This window comes from Podarcis filfolensis, assembly GCF_964270895.1.
Source record: "Podarcis filfolensis genome assembly, chromosome: 8".
In the NCBI taxonomy this organism is placed as follows: domain Eukaryota; kingdom Metazoa; phylum Chordata; class Lepidosauria; order Squamata; family Lacertidae; genus Podarcis; species Podarcis filfolensis.
In genome coordinates, this window is record NC_139611.1 from 9654744 (window position 1) to 9678319 (window position 23576).

A 23576-nucleotide genomic window follows, 5' to 3' on the forward strand; every position below is an offset into this window, starting at 1 on the left:
GGGGGGGGGGGTTGATATTAACATCCCCACAAAGTGGGTGTCAGGCTGCATGAGGAGCAATTTTGCCCTGCCTTGTTACCCAGATCAGGCCCAGGTGCACATAACTCTCTGCAGTGTCAGCAGGCCAGCTTTGCCGCAGGGCGCTTAAAGGAGCCTGAGTCAAGTTGAGTAACACAAAGGGGTTTCTTAATCTCCTGGTTGTGGCTGTGGTGTCCCAACTTGAACAGCTAAGCCACCCACCCAACAGGGCTCCTAGCCTGAGTTTAAGCGGGCTGGGAAGTGGGCAAGGGATGGTCCAGCAGGGATGGATGCTGAAAGCAGTGGCGTAGCGTGGGGGGTGCAGGGGGGGCCGGCCGCACTGGGTGCAACATCTGGGGTTAGGGCAAATCCACGGGTTAGGGGGCGCAAATCCACAGGTTAGGGGGCGCAAATTACTTGCCTTGCCCCGGGTGCTGACAACCCACGCTACGCCACTGGCTGAAAGCGTGCCTTTGGACAACACTGAGCTATCGTGTTGGATGCACCTACTGCTCTTGTGGGAAGGGCCCTGCAGCTTTCACCCTCCCAGCCCCCAAAATAAGATCAGTGGCGTAGTTCACGCAGCCATTTCGCCACTAGTGCTACACAGGGCCGGATTTAGGTTCGATGAGGCGCTAAGCTACTGAAGGTAATGGGGCCCTTTCTATGTCCAGCTGTCCTTTGTCAACAACAAATTGTCACTGTTTTTTGTGTTGAATACATGCTATGAGGTCATTTACAGACCTAATAGGTATCTAAAGCCATTTGCACATGTTGCCATGTAACCAGTCCTTGCAGAACGTAGGCACCCTATATACAGAAATGAGCAAACCAGTGATGTTTTAGGGAGCAGGCTAGCAGGCGGGGCCCATTACTTACATCATAGGAGCCTACACAACACAAAACACTGTTGCTGTATGTAGGTTTTATTTTGTTTTTTATCTTATATTTTGGAAATATACATCCAGGGTTTTTCCTGTATAAATTTTTTTGGGCCCCCAAGAAAGTGGGACCCTAAGCTATAGCTTGTTTAGCTTATATGTAAATCCGGCACTGGGGCTACATCTGAAGTGCTCGTGCAGTCCCGTTGGCCAGAAAACAGCACCTTGTCCCTGACTAAGGGGAAGGAGGGAAGGGGGTTTCGCTGCCCTGCCCTGTGGCTGCAAGGAGACAGCCAACCTCTTCCTTTTGGGAGCTGATTGAGAAGATACGTCATGCGTCCTTCTGGTACAAGGCAGATGCTTTCCTTCATTTTCAGTTCAGAAAACTACACACATTGCTGAAGCAGATACACGTGGGTCCAGCTGGTCTCTCTGCCGTGCTCGGTTTGGTGGGCTTACATCCACTTAGTTTTAAAGCATGTTTTTATTGCAGCCATGCTTGTTACACTAATCAAATTATTGCGCCTGTGAGAAAACAAGCCATAAATGCCACTTAATTCTCCTCTACCTGCAGCAAACACATAATATATTTATTATTTCTCTTTCCTTTGGTTTCGGGTTGCAAAACAGCTCCCCGCTCCCCCGGTTAATTGTCTTTAATACTAGCATGTTTTTCACGGCAGTCGGCTGAGCATTCAGATAAATGCTTTTGTGTCCAGTCTAAATCCACCATTGTGCAACGCTTTAAAAAAAATAAAATCCTGCCATCTCCCTAGATCAACAGAAGCCGGCCCTCCCAAGCAGTATCACCTTAACTCTTTGATTAGGCAAAGATATGCCTGCTCTTCATAGATTTGTAATTCTCCAACTGAGTGCTTTGGAGAGCACTGGGCAGGGGGAAGTAACCCCAAAGTCTCCTGCAAGTCCAAAAGTGCTGCTCAGAGGAGGGTGCCTGTTATCTCTCTGCATGCTTCACGGTTCTGCCTTCTCCGTGGATGGGAAATCGTATTGACTTCTCTGATTCAGCAGAAGAAGCACAACAGAGTGGCTCAGCTGCCTGCCTGTGTCCCTGCCCAAGGCTCTGGCTCTGCTCCTGCCTCCTTTGCAGGGCAGAAAGATGGAGACGGTTGCCACGCGCTGCTCTCTTAAACCCTGATAGCCACCGGTCGTGCCTCCTTGGGCAAGAGTTTTGTGAGCCAAGTCTGCTAGCAGGAAGCTGCCCTCGGACATCCGACATCCGGAAGCCCTATTATCTCACTCTTATCTTGTAGTCAAGCTCCTTCCTTGGTTTACTTCTATATTTTCCCCGTTGGCGGGGAGAAAGGTGCTGAGTAACCTGCTCAGGCTGTAAAGCAGAGGCTGGTTGTTTGGGAACAGGGTGGGGGCCCCATGACACAAGGGCAAAGGGCTCCCAAGAGAAAGGGAGGGAGGTGGGTGGCCCCCAGGGATTGGAAGACCAGTCTGGCCAAGGTCAGGCGGAAAAGGCATCTCCAGAGAGCGATCCCTGGGCACAGTCCAGAAACCATATTTCACCTGCAACTGAACAAAAGCCCCAAGTCTTCACAAATATGTTCAGCTGGAGGAAGGGGCCTGCAGAGGCCAAAATAGGGCCTGGTGGGTTTTTTTTTTGGGGGGGGGGTGTCTGCAGAAGCAACAAACATGCACTCAGGAAGCTTTTGCAATCACAAGTCAGATTGCCGCTGTACATAGCTCAGGATGGTCTGCTCTGACTGGCAGCAGCTATCCTGGCTCCTGTTTTCCAAAACCCTTTCACAGGGACTGGACCAAGGAACCTTCTGCAAGCAAAGCAGATGTGCCCAGTCCTTCCAAAGCTGCATTTTTCACAAACTCTGGCCCAGTGCTGTCTACTCGGGCTGGCAGCAGCTCTCTAGGATCCTTTCCAGCCAGCCTGCAATCCTTCTAACTAGGACTCAGCCTGGGAATTTCCGCATACAAAGCAGGTGCTGTATCTACTGAATTATGCCCCCCCCCCCAAATCGGCTCTACCTGGCCCTCCTCTCTGCAAGGGCCCTTCGCTTGTCTCTCCGCAGACAGAAACCCTGCCAGCCTTTTGGGGTTTCTTGCGCCTGCTGCTCTCCAGAGATTCTTTCCCCCTACAAATCTCTTCCAGATGCAGTCTTTGGATGGGCTGCCTAGGTTTGGTTGCCAGAGCTCTAAACCTCTCATTAATGTCATATCCCAGCATGGAAAACTAGCCTGGTGCATCTCAGAGAGGGAGAGACGGGTGGAGTTGCCTGCCTCTTTTTGCCCTTCCCTGCTCTCACGGACACTCAGTTTGATTCTCGGACTTTGGACCAGCCGTAAAGGGAGGAGCAACCAGTCTAAGCATCTATCCCCAGGAATCTGCGGCAGCAAAGAGCTGGAGCTGACCAGAGGTGCCTTCTGAGTCTCCCAGGAAGCACCCAAAACTGCAGTTCCCGGTCCTCCCTGACTTGAGCAGCCACAGCATAGAAGGGACCTCAAGGACCATCTAGACTTGGAAGGGATCACGAGGGTCATCTAGTCCAACCCCCTACAATGCAGGAAACTTCTGCCCAGCTCGAACTCATGTCCCTGAGATTAAGAGTCTCATGTTTTTCCAAGCTATCGCAGGCCTTTGAAAATGGAGGCTTCCAATACTTGTCTACCCACAGCCAGATTGCTGGACCCATTTGGTCTGGCATCCTGTGGCCAAAGAGACGCTTCTGGGAAACTCACAACCGAGGCATGAAAGCGACTCTCCCTTCCCTCTTTGTCCCCCAGGAACTGACATTCAGTGTACGCTGCCTTCAAATCAGACTGAAACTTACTTACTTTATTTATTTAAAAGCCCCAAGGACTAATAACCACATACAACGTATTTATTTAGGGCATTTATAGCTATCCCTTCCTCCAACAAGCTCAAAGCAATGTACACAGACCCACCACCCAATTTATCCTCACAACCACCTTGCAGGGTAACTTGGGGTCCCAGCCCTGATCCAGCCCTCCAACCGCTATACTGCACTGCCTCTCCTTTCCCAGCCCCCTTAAAGCAGGGGAAAACGGCGACCCTTCCCTCCCCTAATCGGAACCTATTCAGCTATTTTGATTTATTGCTAAAGAAAGGGGCAAGCAATGCTCTCTTCCCTCCCCCTACAACCAACCCCCACCCCAACTGCTTGCCTGTCATCCTGCATGGTTCCCCGGGACTCTTCACTTAAAATAAAAATAAATAAATAGGCAGGCAGCATCTGGAACAGCTTTTCTTTCCCACCAACTTCCAGAGTTAATTTTAAACTTTGCTCTCCCCTCCCTTCCCAGTATGTGGATTTGATTTTTTTTTTTTTGACTGCCTGTATTTTAGCCACATGGAAATGGGGAGGGAGGGAGGGAGAGAAAAACCGCCCCACAATTCTATACATGACAGAGGATCCATGACCAAGTGGTGCACAGGAATCTGCTAGTCAGGAGCACAACAGGATCCACACAGAGCCCAAAGCCAAAGATTACAACGTGATCTGCAAGAACAGCATTGTCCAAGCTGGTGCCCTCCTGCTGTTTTTGTCCATGGCTACCATTGGCACTGACCACCAGTCAGACTGGCCTTAACACAGCAAGCACAGAAAGCACTGAAAACTCTTACACCTCAATTGCCTCCCATCCTTTAAAAACCCAGCGCCAACTACATGGTACCACTAAGACTGCGGGGGGGGGGGGGGAAACTCTGGGGCTGCCAGGATTCAAGTCAAGAAGATACCAGCATTTCTCTGGGCATGCACAAAGTGCGTTTGCCCGACTCCCCAGAGCCACAAACCGCACCTGCACATTGGGGCTCTGCAAGGAAGGTTTAAGGGCAAAAGATGCCCCAGGTGGACGTCAGCTCCAGCACCTCTTCCTTTTGAGAAAGTGCTGATGGAGCAGAGAGGAGGTACTGAATTTCCTACAGTAACAGTAAGTCAGGGGGTTGCTGCAGGCCCCAACCAAATGTTTTGGAAAGGACAGAGCTTAGTGGCAAAGGAAAGGCTACCCTACTGAGTCCCAGGAAGGAAGGAAACCTCTGCCAGCCAGTGCAGACAATACCAAGCGAGACGGATCAAGGGTCTGACTCTGTCTAAAGCAGCTTCCTGTGGTCCTAGTGCAGTAATGAGAGAGTGCAGTCTGGTGGCTCCGAAGAAAATGTTCTGGATAAGGGTGAAATTTCGCTGTTTCAGTTTAGCAGCACAAAAAAGAGAAGTGAAAATTTACACATCCCTCCCCATCAGTTCCAAGCTGGGAGCTGCAACCAGATTTAATTAACCCTTTGCATTCAAGGCCAATTACTTTTAGGCATCTTGGGAGCAAAAGAACGCATCAGAGAGTGTGTCTCAGGCCGCTGCTTTGGAAGCCTGAACTTACAAGGGTTGGCTGCCCCCCTCCCAGCTCCAGAGACTGACAAGAGACAGCTACACAGCAGCCCAGGGCTGGAGAGGAACTGTTTACTGGACATATCCCTGCTAGGCTCCCTCCCTGGCGTAATTAGAGAGCCCAGGCGGCCATCCAGCCTCTTCATTAACATTCCTGTCTTCTCCTGCAAGCCAGTGGGCTCTTCAGGTTTGGAAGAGGCAAGACCACCCCTCTTCCCATGGGGAGCCTGACTCACTCCAGCACCACTAGCGCCTCTCCGCGCCACCAGACGCCCCCCCTCCAGTGGCTTTTTCAAAAGAAGCTGATGAATGTGCGAAAAAAAGAAAGAAAAAGAGTGCGAAGCCAGCGCTACTGCCGCCTTTGAGGCTAAAGGCTTGGAGCGGCTGTGTCTCAAAACCCATAATCCACATTTCTCTGGTCAGCAAAGCTTCCGTCTCAAAGTGGCTGGATGGGGGCTGCTAGCTGCTTATGCCAACTCTGGCTTCTCCTCTTCTTCCTCGTCAGCGGCTGAGTTTGGGAGTGGACACAGCGGGCCTTCTTTTCTGGAGACACTTCAAGTGAGCCTCCCAAGCTGCTTTTGCAAGTACAGTCAAACAGTTGGTTCCCAAACGCCTCTGTTTTGGAACGCTTCGGCTCCCGAACGACAAAAACCCTGACGTAACCGTTCCGGTTTCTCAATGATTTTCAGAAGCCAAATGGCTTCTGAGCTGTGTTTTTCATTTTCCCCCACTGACTTTGCAGCCAGCCCATGGATCCTCGGTTTTCAAACTTTTTGGAAGCCAAACGGTCTTCTGGAACAGATTACTGGTAAGTTCAAAAACCAAGGTTCCACTGTACCGACCAGCAGGGCCCGAATGGGAAAAATGTGGCTCCAAGTAGTTGACCAAACATGCTGCTGGGTTTTGAAGCCATATGCCATTCAATTCCACCCCCCCCCCCTGCACACACACCCATCAACCCCATGCCATGTTATGCTGTACTTCCTTTTTAGATGTTCCAGCTGGGTGGGGGGCTTCTTACCATTTACTAAAGAGCAGGTCCACCAGGGAGCATGGAAAATACCTTGTGCAGAAGCTCCAAAGTGCTCCCTGTCCAAGCCAAAAGGAACTGCTTCTCCTTCTCCATCTCCCCAGGGATTCTGCCTGGGTTCCCTAATGATGGCCAGCTGGACTCTAATAACTCCAGGGAGGGAGCCTAGGAGGGATCTGTCCAGTAAACAGGGAGTCCTCCATGACATGAGCCACTTTGAGACTCCTTAAAGGTAAAGGGACCCCTGACCATTAGGTCCAGTCGTGGCCGACTCTGGGGTTGCTGCACTCATCTCGCTTTATTGGCTGAGGGAGCCGGCGTACAGCTTCCGGGTCATGTGGCCAGCATGACTAAGCTGCTTCTGGCGAACCAGAGCAGCGTACAGAAACGCTGTTTACCTTCCCGCCGGAGGTACCTATTGATCTACTTGCACTTTGATGTGTTTTCGAAGTGCTAGGTTGACAGGAGCAGGGACCAAGCAACTGGAGCTCACCCCGTAGCAGGGATTCGAACCGCTGACCTTCTGATCGGCAAGCCCTAGGCTCAGTGGTTTAACCCACAGCGCCACCCGCGTCCCTATTGAGACTCCTTAGGGTAGTGATAAAGCAGGATATCAAATCCAAACTCTTCTTCTTCTTCTTCACAGCTCCCACCCACTCTGGTTCTGAACTTTGCATTTTGGGGACTTAAAGTACCCTGTGCTACATTCTCCAGAGTTCTGCTCTAATTATCACTGTTGCTGCTTCCTCCCACTTCGCTCTGCCCAGGTGTCAAGAAAGGTAGTGCAGGCTGCCAGGTCTTTTAAAAGGGGAGCAGGTGATAAACACAAGAGTTTGTAGAAAACACAGGAAGCTACCTTAAAGGAGGCTGTAATTCTGGTCCATCTCGCTCAGTGTTGTCTACACTGACAATGGCCCCCTAGGGTTTCAGGCCTAGCTGGAGATGCTGCCAGGAACCCAGGGCCTTCTGCAAGCCACTGAGCTATGACCCTTCCCAGGACCCTTCCAAGAACAATTTAGGAAGGAGAGCAAAAATCGTGTGGTCCCTTCATGAAAAGGGGTGACATATATCCAAAGACCAGGACCGGAATGGTTGGTCATATAAGCCAAGGCTGGGGATCCTGTGCCCTGCCACATGTACCTGGACTACAACTCCCACAATCCCTCACCACTGGCCACCAGTATCCAGACAGCCACAGGTTCATCCCCAGCCCTGCCCCAGAACCCCTTCTTGCTTCTCAGGGCAGCCTTCCCTCATCTGGTGCCCTCCAGATGTTTTGGACTACGGCTCCCATCAGCTCAGCTGGGAGTTGTAGCGCATGCCAGCAGGAGAGCACCAGATTAGGGGCAGTTAACCCATGGCTTTCCTGTAGCTCAACCCCGCAATACCAGATCAGGTTGTAGTGACTAAAGAGATTAGGAAAAGCCTTCTGCACATGCTTCAAGGACTAACAGGGCTCCACACATTCCAGAGACAAGACGTACCACTGAAAATATGCTCTGGGGTGATCCCCTGGGGCCAAATATTTAAATCCTGGCTTTCAGGCAGGAAAAGTACATACCTGTGGGCAAGTCTGGGCTTGTTCCACAGAAGGGCTTAACCTGGAAGGAATTTTGCTGCTGGCTTGCCCCCCACTGTGGTGCTGGGTCAAGCGCAGGATAGGCCCAAAGACTGGTCCAACACAATTCAAGGACCTTCAGGAACACACCAGCACCAGGTTCCAGATTAGCCCCTTGAAACCTGAAGTTCCAAATGTCAAATGTATAGTCCCAGGCTCAAATATTCCTGAATTCCCAGATTCTGCTCAAAAGGGTGCAGAGTTCAGAGCTACCAACTGCATAAGAGAGTTGGAGCAACGGGTCTCCAGAGACTGTGAAGACACCAAGCATTCGCCTAATTTCCAGTGTGGCAGAAATCAGAGTAAAGGAAATGGAAATGGCTTCTCACACACGCAACCCCAAATCTCTCTCCAAGAGGAAATCTATCCCTGCTTCCCACACCACCCTGAAAAAAATGGAGATTGTGGGTGATCAATCTCCTGGTGTTGATTCAGCGCCCCTCCCTGACCCACCCTTCTCTTGTGGCAACCAGAATATTTGCCTCCCTTGCCCAACCTGGCATGAACCATCCCTGCCACAGCAGCGGAGGCTCAGTTGTGTAAGCAAGGCGTGTGAATCACCGCATTTCCCAGAATGTTACCAGCAGGGCCCAGGATCGGAACCTTGCTCTTCTGCCTTCTAGCCAGTGGGCAGTACTATTTCCTATTTGGGGGAAATCAAGTGCTTAGTCCCAAAGGCCTGGAGCAGAGGCGTATGCAAACTTCTGCGTTCCACAGAACTCTTCTTCAGACACAAGCCTCTTCCCTGTCCATCCATGTGCACTTACTTGATCTCCCAAGTCAGAAATAAGCACCTGCTCAAAGCCAATACCTAACACGCCAAAGAATAAGTCGGAACTCTTTTAAAAAAAGAAGATCTATCTATTGATCCAACTCAGGAATTTTAAAAAATGCAACAATTTGCGCCTGTTTAAGGAGCTATTCAAGACTCCAAAGGCCGCATTCTGCTTAAGGCGCTCGAACCCGTGGAGGAAAGAGGTTGCCAGCGCCCCATTCCTCAAACGCGGGGCGCATCCCAGGAGGCCGAACAACGGACCGCAGGATAAAGACCGATCCAAGGCCCATCTCACCCAGTATCCTGTTCCCGAGCAGGACAGCCAGGTAGAAGCCCCCAAAGAGGGCATAAAGGCACAACAGACCCTTTCCCACTTCTAGTTTTCCAGCACGGAGAACTTGCAGGTAGACTGCCTTCGAACCGGGAGGTTCTGCTTAGGCATCGCTAGACCTACGCTCCTCCATTCCCACAAGGTGCCGGGTCCACACAGCCCCTTTGGTAAGGAAATCCATCCATTAGCTTTGTGCGGCGCGAAACGTTTCTTTTCCCCTCCGCTGCTCTGAAACCCAGCGGCGGCCTCGTCGCCTCTCCAAACCAGCCGGCAGCCCCCTCGCTTCGCCCCCCCGCCCTACGGACGCGCCCCTCTTCTTCTTGCCCGTCCCTCGCTGGAGATTTCAATCCGCACCTGGAGTTTAAAATACGCGCACAGAAGGACCCGCACCGTCTACGCACCGACTTTGGGAAGGGCAGGGGGCACCGGAGTTCGCCAAAGCGAGAAAAAACTTTTCCTTTTTTTGCCATGCCGGTGAGCAGAAGCGACCCCCAGCCCGCCAGCCCCCAAGAGGCAGTCTGTCCCGCTCCGTCTCGGGGTCCGGGAAGGGCAGGCAGCCGTGCGCGTTTCCCCTTCCCCGGCGCGGCTCTCCGTCGGCGCTCAAGGCGGCTGGTCGGAGCGCGGCGTCGGGGGAGCGAGAGAAGGAGAGTCCCGGGCCGGGAGGGGGAGCTTCTCACCTTCGCGGGTCTGGGCGCCCTGGAGCGCCGCCTGGAGCAGGAGGAAGAAGGGGACGAGGAGAGGGGCGCCGGCCCCACGGAGGCTGCCCATGCTGTGCCCGGAGCAGCGCCTTCCTGCCTGCCTGGCTGGCTGCTCGCTTCGCTGCCGCCGTCGAGGAAGCGCCTGGGCAGAAGCCGTGTCGCCTCCGCAGCTCCGGGAAGCTCAATGGGAGCCGGTGGGAAAGTTCTCGCCCTGTTCATTCATGCCCATGCTGACGTCACGCGAGCCACGCCCCCCAGCCGGCCGCGCGCCTCTCGCCTCGCTCCCGCGCTGCCCTCCGGCCCGGGACAGAGGGATGCAGGAGGCGCAGGCGCAGGCAAGATCTGGAATCCTGCCCGACGGGGCGCGGCGCAAAGGGTCCCTGGGGTCCCTTGCGCCCCACTCGGCTCTGATCGCATTCCCTGGCGGGGGCGGGCGCTCTCCATGGCCCCTGCCCACCCCGGCCCGGGACTCACCCTCGACCCCGGGGGTCCCCTGGAAAGTTGGCTCTCCCCTCCATGCCAGGCTCCTCTGCTCCCAGGAGGTAGTAGGCAAAGGCAGAGCCTCCTTATGGATGGCGCTGCCCAGGTGGTTCCTGGATACACACTGAACAGCCACATCAAAATCCATATGATATATTTGTTTAAAGAATCCTGCATGCTGTAGGATAAAGGTAAAGGGACCCCTGACCATTAGGTCCAGTCGTGGCCGACTCTGGGGTTGCGGCGCTCATCTCGCTTTATTGGCCGAGGGAGCCGACGTACAGCTTCCGGGTCATGTGGCCAGCATGACTAAGCCACTTCTGGCGAACCATAGCAGTGCACGGAAACACCGTTTACCTTCCCGCCGGAGCGGTACCTATTTATCTACTTGCACTGGCGTGCTTTCGAACTGCTAGGTTGGCAGGAGCAGGGACCAAGCAACGGGAGCTCACCCCATCGCGGGGATTCGAACTACCGACCTTCTGATCGGCAAGTCCTAGGCTCTGTGGTTTAACGCACAGCGCCACCCGCGTCCCATGCTGTATGATAACTGGGACCTAATTTACAGGATCGTGCCACATGGATGGCCAAAATAAAGTAGCAAATCATTCTGAGGCATGCGGTATTGCTAGCCCTGTAAAGATCAGCATGCGAGCATTTGCCTGGTTACTGCAAAGCGGTATGTGGACTGTAGGGGCCCCCTCCCCAATTTTTGTAGCCCCTCTGAACCAGATTCCAAAGTTTCCTGGCCAGTTGAGGCCCTTTTTCAGAATGACACACAGGCCCTTCTGTTCCTCAGCCTATGAGGTTTCCCCCAATTATATTGATTCTTCGGTTCCCACCATTCAGCCTGAATGGTTGGAATATTTGTTGATGTTCCGTGACAGCGCAGCACCTCAGCCCATTGTTTGCGGCCATCAGCATTGAGTTTGAGCCTTGCAACGCCTCCTTAAAGATATTGTTTCTTTATTTACGCATCTGCATCGAGAAGTGCACTTTTTTCTATAAGGAGCTTAAGGTGGCATTCCTGCTTCTCCCCGCCCCCAACCCCCCGCGATAGCAACCTTGTGAGGTAGCTTAGGCAGACAGGTGCTGACTGGCCCAAGGTCAATCTCAGTATTTGAAATATGCTGTATTACTAGCACAGTAAACAGATACAGCAGACTTTCCTTTTCTGTTCAAAGGTCTGCATTGAAAAAGTGTGCATTTAACGAAAGCAACGTGGAGGGCAGCCAGATCTCCACAAAGAGGCAGTTCCATAACTGGGGTGCGGCCACCAAGAAGGCCCTGCTATGTGCGGTTGATCTGCAGACCACGCTCACCAAGGGCACCTCAGGAAGAACTTAAAACCAAGGTAGGTAGGAAGGCGGTCCTTGAGATGATCGCCAGCTGCTCCCAGAGACACAACTCTGGAACTCCCTGCCTAGGGAAACCCAGACTGGTTCCCTCCCTGCTGTTCTGCCAGCAGGTGAAGACCTTATTCCAACAGGCTTTGGGGAACTGACTGCTTTTAATGAGAAGGGTGATGATGTGCTGTAATTATCTGTATGGTTTTAATAGATCTTTTATATGTGTATAAAATAAGTGGGGGTATTGCTTATGTTTGTTACGGTGTTTTTATATTGTAAACCGCCCTGTGATTCTTGGATGAAAGGGGGTATAGAAACTCTCTCTCTCTATTTATATATATGACTTTTTTTGAGCTGGAACTCACCTGAGCTTAGTTCCAGCAGCTCTCAGGGTCCATGGTGAGTTCTGGCACTGCTTTTTCCAGAAAAATAGCATAGATAGATAGATAGATAGATAGATAGATAGATAGATAGATAGATCTCTGTGTGTATGTTCTATTTTTTATGTTTGTTTTTCTATGTTTTTAGCAATTTTTGTTTTTATCTGTAAGGCACCTTGAGTGGCATCAGGGTAAAAGGAAGGGTATAAATAAATATAAAAACAACAAATGCTTTGATAATCAGGCGCACTAGTACTAATACCTTGAATTGGGCCTGGGTACAATGTATTTGAACTTATTTTGTAGCTAATCTTTCGATTTTCTTGCTGTCAGGATTTGGGAACTTCCAGCCTGGGGGCCAAATGTGCCCTCCAGAACTCTCTGCCTGGCCCTCAGGACCTCTCTGAGACCACACCCCTCCCAGAGCCTGCTCTGTGCCCTCCTCATCGGCATAGCCAAGGGGGGCAGCTGCCCCCCCCCCTTAAATCAGTCAAAATCAATACAGTGGTACCGCGGGTTACAGACGCTTCAGGTTACAGACTCCGCTAACCCAGAAATAGTACCTCGGGTTAAGAACTTTGCTTCAGGATGAGAACAGAAATCATGCGGCGGCAGCGGGAGGCCCCATTAGCTAAAGTGGTACCTCAGGTTAAGAACAGTTTCAGGTTAAGAACGGACCTCTGGAATGAATTAAGTTCTTAACCCAAGGTAAAGGTAAAGGGACCCCTGACCATTAGGTCTAGTCGGGGCCGACTCTGGGGTTGCGGTGTTCATCTCGCTCTATAGGCCACAGCCCCACCTGCGTCCCTAACCCGAGGTAACACTATTCAAATCAATAGAAATCTGAGGTTCTGGCTCCCTCACCAAAATCCTGCTCCTCCTAACAAGAATCCTGGCTATGCCCATGGCCCTCCTCAAGTGCTTTTGCCTGGCTGCGATGGGTCCTTGAACTGAGACGATGCCCCTTTGCTTTGCCTGGAAAGAGGATAGAGAAAAACACTTGCCTTGTGCTGTGATGGTGAAAGCCTCTGCTTTAGTGTAGCTGCCCTGACTCTTACCTGTACAAAGGTAAGAGTCATGTCCCTTGCTCTGCCCCACCCATCAGAGGAATGCAGACCCCCAAGGTGGGCCTTGTACTATTGATTGGATAGAGTTTAGGGTTGGTTCAAAATCCTCTTTCTTACAAAACCCTCTCGAAGAGTCAGTGAGTGTGATCTTAGCATCACTTCTGAAAAGGCCACCAAAAGAACAGGTGCTTGGGCCCTGAGTTGGGCATGTTGCCAGGCTTCCATAGCCATGGGACAGGTTCCCTCCATGCCTCTGGTATCCAGACGAGGCAAGAATCGAAAGAGGCCTCTTTGGTGGATCTCAGACAAGCATTCCCAACCTGGTGCTCTCTGGATGTTTTGAAAGACATACTTGCTGGTACCTGAGGGGCGTTGCAGGCTGAAATTTATGGAGCACACGAGGCAAGTAATGGCTGTTTTAAGAGATTGTGATGAGTCTCTCCACGCAGCCACCTTTGCAAGTGGATTCTGCAGAAATAGCTTTTCTCCCTGTCTCTCTCATTCACGAACAGGCACATGTGGGCAGGATGACATCAGTCAATTCACCTCTAAAAGAACCTCTTTTGTTCGCCTTCCTCTTGGGTGACCTAATGCAGAAATCATTTCCCCAGAGAATTTTGCCAAAGGGAGGTATGGGAAGAATTTTTCACAATTTTCGTCTGAAGTTTGGCATCCCAACTCTACACTTTTATCAAGGTAAAAAGTGAGCTCACTTCTGGAGGACAGTTACAGATAGGTAGCCGTGTTGGTCTGCCATAGTCAAAACAAAAAAAATTTTTTCCTTCCAGTCGCACCTTAAAGACCAACTAAGTTAGTTCTTGGTATGAGCTTTCGTGTGCATGCACACTTCTTCAGATACACCGAAACAGAAGTTGCCAGATCCTTCTATATAGTGAGAAGGTGAGGAGGGGTATTACTCAGAAGGGTGGTGGGAATGGGTGATTGGCAGATAGCTGTGATGAGCCTGTTGACGACTCTTAACGACTGCAATAGGTCTTACAGGAAAAAGCAAGGGGTGAGAAGGTGAAAAATGGCTTTGTCATGTATAATGAGATAAGAATCCAATGTCTTTGTTCAGACCAGGTCTCTCCATGGTTTTAAGTTTGGTAATGAGTTGCAATTCAGCACCTTCTCACTATATAGAAGGATCTGGCAACTTCTGTTTCGGTGTATCTGAAGAAGTGTGCATGCACACGAAAGCTCATACCAAGAACTAACTTAGTTGGTCTTTAAGGTGCTACTGGAAGGGAAAAAAATTTTTTGTTCTGGAGGACAGACATTTTTGAGCACTGCCAACGGGGAGCGAGGTGGGAAAGCTGGTGGTTTGATCAAATGCTAGGGTGCCTGCTCAGATCGCCTACTGCGACCTTCTGTTTTAAAGAGCCTCATCATTCCAAGAGCTCTGTAGGACAGACCACTGTTCATAACAACAACAACAACAACATTATAATTTATTATTTGTACCCCGCCCATCTGGCTGGGTTTCTCCAGCCAGTCTGTGCGGCTAAAATACGGCTAAAATACAATAACGGCTAAAATACAATAACCTATTAAACATTAAAAGCTTTTCTAAACAGGGCTGCCTTCAGATGTCTTCTAAAAGTCTGGTAGTTGTTTTTCTCTTTGACATCTGGTGGGAGGGCGTTCCACAGGGAGGGCGCCACTACTGAGAAGGCCCTCTGCCTGGTTCCCTGTAACTTGGCTTCTCGCAGCGAGGGAACCGCCAGAAGGCCCTCGGCACTGGACCTCAGTGTCCGGGCAGAACGATGGAGGTGGAGACGCTCCTTCAGTTATACTGGACCGAGGCCGTTTAGGGCTTTAAAGGTCAGCACCGACACTTTGAATTGTGCTCGGAAACATACTGTGGGTGTCTTTCAGGACCGGTGTTATATGGTCTCGGTGGCCGCTCCTAGTCACCAGTCTAGCTGCCGCATTCTGGATTAGTTGTAGTTTCCAGGTCACCTTCAAAGGTAGCCCCACATAGAGCGCATTGCAGTAGTTCAAGTGAGAGATAACTCTGACATTGCAGATATGAGGCTTGCATCCCCTCAGTTCATGGCCAAACTTAAAATATATACTGGTTATATTCCCAAGTTTGTACTACACCTGCTTTCACTAAATAAATTCTGCACATGCTCAGAGGCGGCCATGTGCCCCTGGCATTCAAAACACTTTTCAAAAAAATTCAACGAGCTCAAATGAAGACCTGTTTTGCTTCCCCCTTTCTGAGGTAGAACGTATATTGTGGAAGTGCATGGGCTGATTTAAAAACACATTAAGAGCACTGCTGGGTTAGATTGAGGGCGTGGTTCATTTTGCCCACCTAACTTTTCGCAGTGGCCAGCCAAATGCTCCCAGGAAGTCTGGGTCTCAGGGCATGAAGGCAACAGCACTCTGCCGTCACTTGGCCCCAGCGGTTGTTTTTTTTCAAAGGTAGACTGCCTCTGAACATGCAGGCTCTGTTTCGCCATCCTGCCTGATACCCACGTGCAGGCCTCTCCACTTCCGTGCAGTTGAGTTGCGTCGAATATTTGTTAGAAAGGTGGAGGCATAAATGCTGGAAATGAGAACAGTCACCTCTGAAATCTAGCCCAGCCAGTAAGTGCTGCTGCTGCTGTGCTGCTTGGGGGCAGGGTGCAAACATGGAACTGTGGGTTATGTGAAGAAGCTCTACTTCCTGTTGCCTGCCCTGAATCTGCTGCCAAACGTACTGCAATCTAGTCTAATAGGATGCGAGTGAGAAGCTCACTTACTCCTTGCCAAGCATAATTTTAATAAACCTTCCCGCCCCGCCAGTCACCATTTTCTCTCCTTAAAAACAAAATATCAAACTACATTTAACATTGCATCATAGAACAGTTTAAAGATCTGGCAATGCACATCGTTTAATTATCTATAGAAATAAATTGATGCATTTATGAGACATAAAATTATATCCTTGCAACTTCAGTGTTCCAGTTGGGAGGTATTGTTATTTTTCTAAAACTAAAAAAAACCCCAAATACATTGGCTTTTCCATGCTCCAAACCCCTGGTCATCTTGCTTGCAATGCTCTGGCATTCTGTTTAATTCCTTCTTGATATAGATTGTTTTTCCTTTCTCATTTCACCATTTGGCTTCTTACAGTTTGCCTTTAATTAACAGCCCCTCTGCTCGCTCCACAACAGCTGCTATTTGCATTTTTTTTCAAGTGCACATTATATGCAAAGAGGCATTTAACAGCAAGCCTAGTTGCCACCCTCTTCCCCAAGGACCACTTTGCCTGCTTTTCTTGCATCCCTTTGGAGAAATTATTGTTTTCCTTCTGTCCTCTGCACCCCTCCCCTCCAGTTCTAGGTGACCCTTCTAAAAATATAAACCAGTGTGGCATTTATTCTGCCACTATAAATATTAACGGAGGCGGAAAAGCGAGCCTGTAAAGTTCAGGTGAGGCCCGCAGGCCAAACGCCATCCCAGGCAGAAGAAAGCAGGAAAACGGATCGTAAAGGTTCAGCCAGAGCCGTAACAGCAATTTGTTTTGAAGAGAGCAGCCAGCACGCAAGGTGCAGATGCCAGGAAGCCACTGCAGCCCCTTCCTTCCAGCTGTTGGCTTTTGCCGCAAAAAGCAGCAGCTGCCAGCCTCAGGGTCCGCAGGCAAGGCCTTGTGTGTGAAGGCGGGGAGGTTAAAACTGCACTAAATGCATCTTGAGCGGTTGTGGGTTAATCCCCAAGCAAGGCCATTTCGAAAGCATTTCGGTGCCTTACGGTGGAATGTGCAGCTGGCAATCTGCAGAAGGTAACCTGCAGCTCCAGTGGCTGGCAAACTGTCCTGCGCGAGATGCTTGAAAACGTGCAGGTGATGCACAGTTGGCTATGGTTTAACTGAGCCTCACAGATCAGATCTACCAGCCTTTGAAGGGTGACCAGGATGATGCCGCCTCTGGTCCCAAATGTCCCAGCTGAAAGGCGGGTCATCGGCCTCGTACCTCCAGGGTGACAGATGGGAGGATTGATGTAGGGCAGGGCATTTTTGGCAAAAGGTTTCTCTCTCGTTAGAAAAAAATTCCAAGGGAGAGATGTGTGGTGCAACCCAGCCAGGTACGCCTGTCTCAAGGTACTTCCTAGTCAGAATGGTTGGGCAACCTCAGAACAAGTTACCCAGGGATGTTGTGGAACATTCTTCCCTGGAAGGAGCTAGAGCGAGTTGATGCTCGCACAGTGAAACCCAGCACTTGTGAAGGATTGGAAGGAGCTGACTCATGACTAGTGCGCTTTGAGCCTGACCTCAGTGGCTCCCTGGTGCCTCAGCTGTGCAGGGTTTGGGGGGCGAGTGTTGTGATTTTTCTACTCATTGGAGACTGAATAAAATACAGTGGTACCTCGCAAGACGAAATTAATTCGTTCTGCGAGTTTTTTCGTCTTGCGAATTTTTCGTCTTGCGAAGCACGGATTCCCTGGGTAGTAACGGTTTTAAGAAAAAGGAAACAAACTCGCAAGACGTTTTCGTCTTGCGAAGCAAGCCCATAGGGAAATTCGTCTTGCGAAGCAACTCAAAAAACGAAAAACTCTTTCGTCTTGCGAGTTTTTCGTCTTACGAGGCATTCGTCTTGCGAGGTACCACTGTAAGTCTTGTCCGGGATTTGAATCAGCCCAAAACTGTCAGAGTGTTACATTATCCACTATGCACATGAGATTCTAAGGAGTGACATAATTCAGAAAGGTCGTATTTGCAAATGTAAACAACAAAAACTACACACACACACACACACACACACACACACACACACACACGACACCCTTAGTGACCTCTCTGCTTATGTTTTTAAGGTCCCTCTTCCTTCTGAACAGAAGCATTTCCTGAAATTTACATCAGAAGCCAGTTAAGTGCGTTTCTTAGGGCTTAACCGGAGGCAGGTCTCAGTCCCAGAACCTGTTTAAAATGTCAGGAGGACTCAACCCTGGGGTATTTGAAATGAAAATAAAGAGAGGGTGCCTCTGAGCACATACAGAGTGCCCTCTCTGTTGCCACTGACAGTGTGCCCTCCCGCCAGCATAGGGGACCGAAACACCAGGGCAGAGGGCATGATTGCTGTGGTTTAAGATCTTCATATTTCCAGGTTGCTGTTTTCTTATTCATTAGCTTCTTTTATAGTGGCCGATCAACGTTGCATGACCTTTTAAATATTTTGTTGGAAGCTGCCCAGTGTGGCTGGGTGGGGCAACCCAGTCAGATGGGTGGCATATAGAACAACAACAACAACTCACATCAAGCCCTCTAAATGGGCCGAGTGTGGCCCTGAATCCAAACATGCAGACTTTTGCACAAACTCATTGATGAATGTCGAATGTTCTGGTAGTGGAACTGTTGCCTTTAAGCCCTCAGAGGTTCCTGCTGCCCCAGGGGTATTTGTACAAAAGAGGCTGCTGCATTGGCAAGAGGTGACAGGCAGCTGGGAAGATGTTGCCCTCTTACCGTGACCCATGAAAGTAGGTCAGGAGGCAGAGATGGTGAGATTTTGTAACCAGAAGAAGAAACAGCCACTGCCAGGGGATGGAACCAGTTTGTTCCCAGGAGAGGGTGGAGTCTCCCCAGTTTGAAACAGGCAAAGCTAACAGGGACGGCTTAGGTCTAACTGGTCACAAGTAGGACTCTGGAGAGGAGGGTGCCCTGGCAGTGGGTGATAAATCACTTGGGCTGCACAGAAATGGCTCCCAAGCTTGAGAACGGCCTGGCTGGGCGTCAGCCGAGAGACAGGAGTGCTGCTGACTCTTTGCCTTCTGCTCCCTGCCTTGCCTCCTGGGCAGCCCCATTTCCCCAGCCCTCTCCTTTGCCTCCTGTCCTTGCTGTTCATTTTCAGTTTCGCCTGTGACAACCTTGATTTGCTGTCTTCTAAGCGTTAGAAGGACACGGGTGGCGCTGTGGGTAAAACCTCAGTGCCTAGGACTTGCCGATCGAATCCCCGCGGCGGGGTGAGCTCCCGTCTTTCGGTCCCAGCTCCTGCCCACCTAGCAGTTCGAAAGCACCCCTAAAGTGCAAGTAGATAAATAAAAAGGTAAAGGTACCCCTGCCCGTACGGGCCAGTCTTGCCAGACTCTAGGGTTGTGCGCTCATCTCACTCTATAGGCCGGGAGCCAGCGCTGTCCGCAGACACTTCCGGGTCACGTGGCCAGCGTGACAAGCTGCATCTGGCGAGCCAGCGCAGCACACGGAACGCCATTTACCTTCCCGCTGGTAAGCGGTCCCTATTTATCTACTTGCACCCGGATGTGCTTTCGAACTGCTAGGTTGGCAGGCACTGGGACCGAACGACGGGAGCGCACCCCGCCGCGGGGATTCGAACCGCCGACCATGCGATCGGCAAGTCCTAGGTGCTGAGTTTTTACCCACAGCGCCAATAGGTACCGCTTTATAGCAGGAAGGTAAACGGTGTTTCCGTGTGCTGCGCTGGTGCTGGCTTGCCAGAGCAGCTTCGTCACGCTGGCCACATGACCCGGAAGTGTCTCCGGACAGCGCTGGCTCCCGGCCTCTTAAGTGAGATGAGCGCACAACCCTAGAGTCAGACACGACTGGCCCGTACGGGCAGGGGTACCTTTACCTTTAAGCCTTAGAAGGGCACGGGTGGCGCTGTGGGTTAAACCACAGAGCCTAGGACTTGCTGATCAGAAGGCTGGCGGTTGGAATCCCTGCAACGGGGTGAGCTTCCGTTGCTCGGTCCCTGCCCCTGCCAACCTAGCAGTTTGAAAGCATGTCAAAGTGCAAGGAGATAAATAGGTACCGCTCCGACGGGAAGGTAAACGGCGTTTCCGTGCGCTGCTCTGATTTGCCAGAAGCGGCTTAGTCATGCTGGCCACATAACCCGGAAGCTGTACGCCGACTCCCTCGGCCAATAAAGCGAGATGAGCGCCGCAACCCCAGAGTCAGCCACGATTGGAGCTAACAGTCACGGGCCCCTTTACCTTTACCTAAAGCCTTAGGTCAGGGGTTAGTAAACTTTTTCAGCCGTGGGCCACTGTCCCTCAGACCTTGTGGGGGGCCGGACTATATTTTGGAGGGTGGGAAATGAACAAATTCCTATGCCTCACAAATAACCCAGAGATGCATTTTAAATAAAAGCACACATTCTACTCATGTAAAAACACCAGGCAGGCCCCACAAATAACCCAGAGATGCATTTTAAATAAAAGCACACATTCTACTCATGTAAAAACATGCTGATTCCCGGACCATCCGTGGGCCGGATTGAGAAGGCGATTGGGCCGCACCCGGCCCACGGTCCTTAGGTTGCCTACCTCTGCCTTAGAGGCTTGGAAGATTCACTGGGGGCTCCTGCATAGGGTTGCCATATTTCAAAAAGTAAAAACCAGGACACCCCGAAAGTTATTGAGCTTTTTAAAAGACCCCAAAATTGTTGATCCAAGACAAAGTGCCACATTTCAGAAATTCCCCCCCCTGGATATACGGCAGCCCTATCCTTCACCCAAACAAGCCTCGCAAAAGCTGTTAGAAATCCCTTCTTGAAATTCCCAGGTGTCAAAAAAGGTTATTTATGTATGCTGCTACAGCGGACCTATGTTTTGTTAGCCCAAAAATGGAAAACGAGCGAGGTCCTAACTAAAGAAGAATGGCAACTTAAGCCGACAGAATATACCCAGCTTGCAGACTTAACATATAAAATAAGAGAACAAGACGAATATAGGTTTAGAGAAGATTGGAAAACGTTTATTGAATATTTGCGTACACCTGAAAACGTGGGCAGCATTAAGATAAATTCAACAGTGTAAATAAGTCTTGATGGATGCAATAATGGAATACTGAATGGTTTAGTTTTTGTAAAGTATGCAGGGATTTATGATATGCAAAATGAAACATGGAGAGAGAAGAATGGAAGTCATTGATATTTTAAGGATGTTTAAATGAGTATTTTAAATTGTAAAACAGAAAATTTAATAAAATTATAATTATAACGGTGCTTTTTTTCTGGGGGGATGCAAGGGTACGTATACTCCTAAACATTTTGTGATTCTAAGTTTGGCCTCATTGAGGGGCAGTGTTTTAATATGAATAGGAAAATGAGAGTACCCCTAAACATTTTTTTAGCAGCTACAATTCAGACGTGGATCCTGAGTGGACAGAAAGGGACATGTGTTTTGCTTTAAGCTAGGGGAGTGCCCAGCACTGTCCTGCTTTGCCCGGGTGAACTGGCCAAACTGGCCGTCACAAATGACAAGTAGACTCCGTTGAGGCTTGAGCTGTGGCTGGGTAGAATCGTGCTCAGGCACCCAGGTCATAAAGAGCACAGTAACTTGGAATTGCCAGCAACTGGTATTCAGAGGCAAAGCTAGCTCCGTTTTCGTTTTTTATCCCCAAAGCTAAACATTCCTATGCGCAGATACATATGTCAGACATTGGAAGCAAATGGCAATTCCGACTGCTAAAGAATGGCTGGGTACAGCGTGGGAATGGGCAAAAACCAACAAGAAAGCTATTTAAGTTTGTGCAAAAGAAAAAGAGACAGGAATAATCCGTGTGTGTGTGTGTTTGTGTGTGGCACTTTACAAATTATACGGGGAGAGGTCCCTGCCCTGAGGCGCTTGCAGTCTAGACATCAGTACAGAGGAGAAAAGTAGATTGGAAGAGGAGGAAGAGGGATCCAAGCAGGAAAGAGGCCGCGGTTTCAGTTACATGACGTTTAGGCTATTTATTAGCATTAATAAATGGACACCTTCAGTTTCTGCAGGGTTTAGCCAACTATAGCCAGACGGACAAATGGGCTTTAAAACGTTGTCATTTAAAATGCAGTGACTTGGGTGTACAATCTCAATAAATACTGCGGGGGGCGGGGGTTGTAAACCAATTGGTCAGGCTTCTGTCCCCCTCTCTCTGTTCCCTCTCTCTGGAGTCAGTCTTGCGGTATGTAGACTGGCCATTTAGTTCCTGCTGTCATCAGACACCTGCGTTTCCTTTTTAGATGTGGGCATCTTCCTGGCCTGTTTTGAAAAAGTGCCCCGGGGCTGATCCTGTCACGCAAAGAGAGCGCCATGCTCTACGTCAGTTCTGTGGTCGGGCCAAGAGGTCACACGTGCGTCTTCTGTTGAACAAAGATCTTGTTTCTGGGTCCCCGGGGTGACTTTGGAGAAACGTGTCATTTGTGTTCCTCCTTCTGTTTTCCTCAGCGCACAGAGTGCTTTATAATTCCCAGTGTTTTCATCCTCTCTCACAGCAAGGCCAGAGAGGTCTGCCTAAGGCAGTTTGCGGCTTGAGGGAGGATTACCGGCCCTGGGAAGCCTCCATCCTTGGTTTTAATGCATGCGATCCTCTGTGTTCAGGGATTGGGGCAGTTTCCTACAGCAAAGAGCTGCAGCTGCTATTGGTGTTGCTTGGAACAAGCGCTGCCTCATCCTCCTCCCCGAGCTCGGCTGGGGTGCCTTTTGTAATTCTGGGACTGTCCCTGGAATATCAGGATACTTGGAGGGTACGCTTCTGGGAAGAGTTGCCGGGCTCACTAGGCCAGAGCTGTTTGTTTCTTTGAATAAAGAGTTAACTTCCCTGACACCGAGTGAGTTATTACCACCTCACCAACGGTGTCCCCTAACACTGAGTGAATTATTACTGACCTGCTCCTTGCACCTCACCAACGGTGTCCCAAACCCCTCAGTTGTTGTTGTTTAGTTGTTTAGTCATGTCCGACTCTTCGTGACCCCATGGAACAGAGCACGCTACGCACTCCTGTCTTCCACTGCCTCCCGCAGTTTGGTCAAACTCATGCTGGTAGCTTCGAGAACACTGTCCAACCATCTCATCCTCTATCGTCCCCTTCTCCTTGTGCCCTCAATCTTTCCCAGCAGCAGGGTCTTTTCCAGGGAGTCTTCTCTTCTCATGAGGTGGCCAAAGTATTGGAGCCTCAGCTTCAGGATCTGTCCTTCCAGTGAGCACTCAGGGCTGATTTCCTTCAGAATTGAGAGGTTTGATCTTTTTGCAGTCCATGGGACTCTCAAGAGTCTCCTCCAGCACCATAATTCAAAAGCATAAATTCTTTGGCGATCAGCCTTCTTTATGGTCCAGCTCTCACTTCCATACATCACTACTGGGAAAACCATAGCTTTAACTATACGGACCTTTGTCGGCAAGGTGATGTCTCTGCTTTTTAAGACGCTGTGGCGAAGGGGCTTGAATAACTCAGAGAAGCTATGAGCCATGCTGTGCAGAGCCACCCAAGATGGACAGGTCATAGTGGAGAGTTTCGACCAAATGTGATCCACCTGGAGCAGGAACCGGCAAGCCACTCCTGTATCCCTGCCAAGAAAACTCCATGGACAAAGACAACAGGCATATTAAAAAAAAAAACCCTCAGTGTTTCCACCCAAAGACAATCTGAGGCCATGCACTGCCTCCACAAAGACTGCCTCTCTCTGTGACCACCACTCTTGTCAGATCCGAGAGATGGCTGGGCTTTTTGGCCAATTAGAATTTCCTGCTCTCTCCTCCCCTCCTTGCCTGCCCTCAGTTGCCAGACATCCAAGTCTTGTTCCATCCCTGTGCCTGCTAATACTGGGAACGCCATGGGGGGCTCACAGGAGGCACCAC

At 50.3% G+C, this 23576-nt stretch overlaps 1 protein-coding gene and 1 long non-coding RNA gene across 3 annotated transcripts in view; one reads left to right on the forward strand and one right to left on the reverse strand.

Moving 5' to 3' along the window:
• Positions 1-10039, reverse strand: part of EPHA2 (EPH receptor A2) — a 35426-nt gene extending 25387 nt beyond the window's left edge. Inside the window, exon 1 of one of the 2 annotated variants that reach the window (XM_083629334.1) lies at positions 9716-10039. In XM_083629334.1, the coding sequence (XP_083485460.1) occupies positions 9716-9806 (91 nt within the window). In that variant the 5' untranslated portion in view covers positions 9807-10039. The remainder of the gene's footprint in view (positions 1-9715) is intronic. The other variant, XM_083629335.1, reaches the window with a different exon arrangement.
• The window catches only part of LOC310769943, a 156137-nt gene that overhangs the window by 50319 nt on the left and 82242 nt on the right, over positions 1-23576 (forward strand). The gene's annotated exons all lie outside the window — the stretch shown is intronic.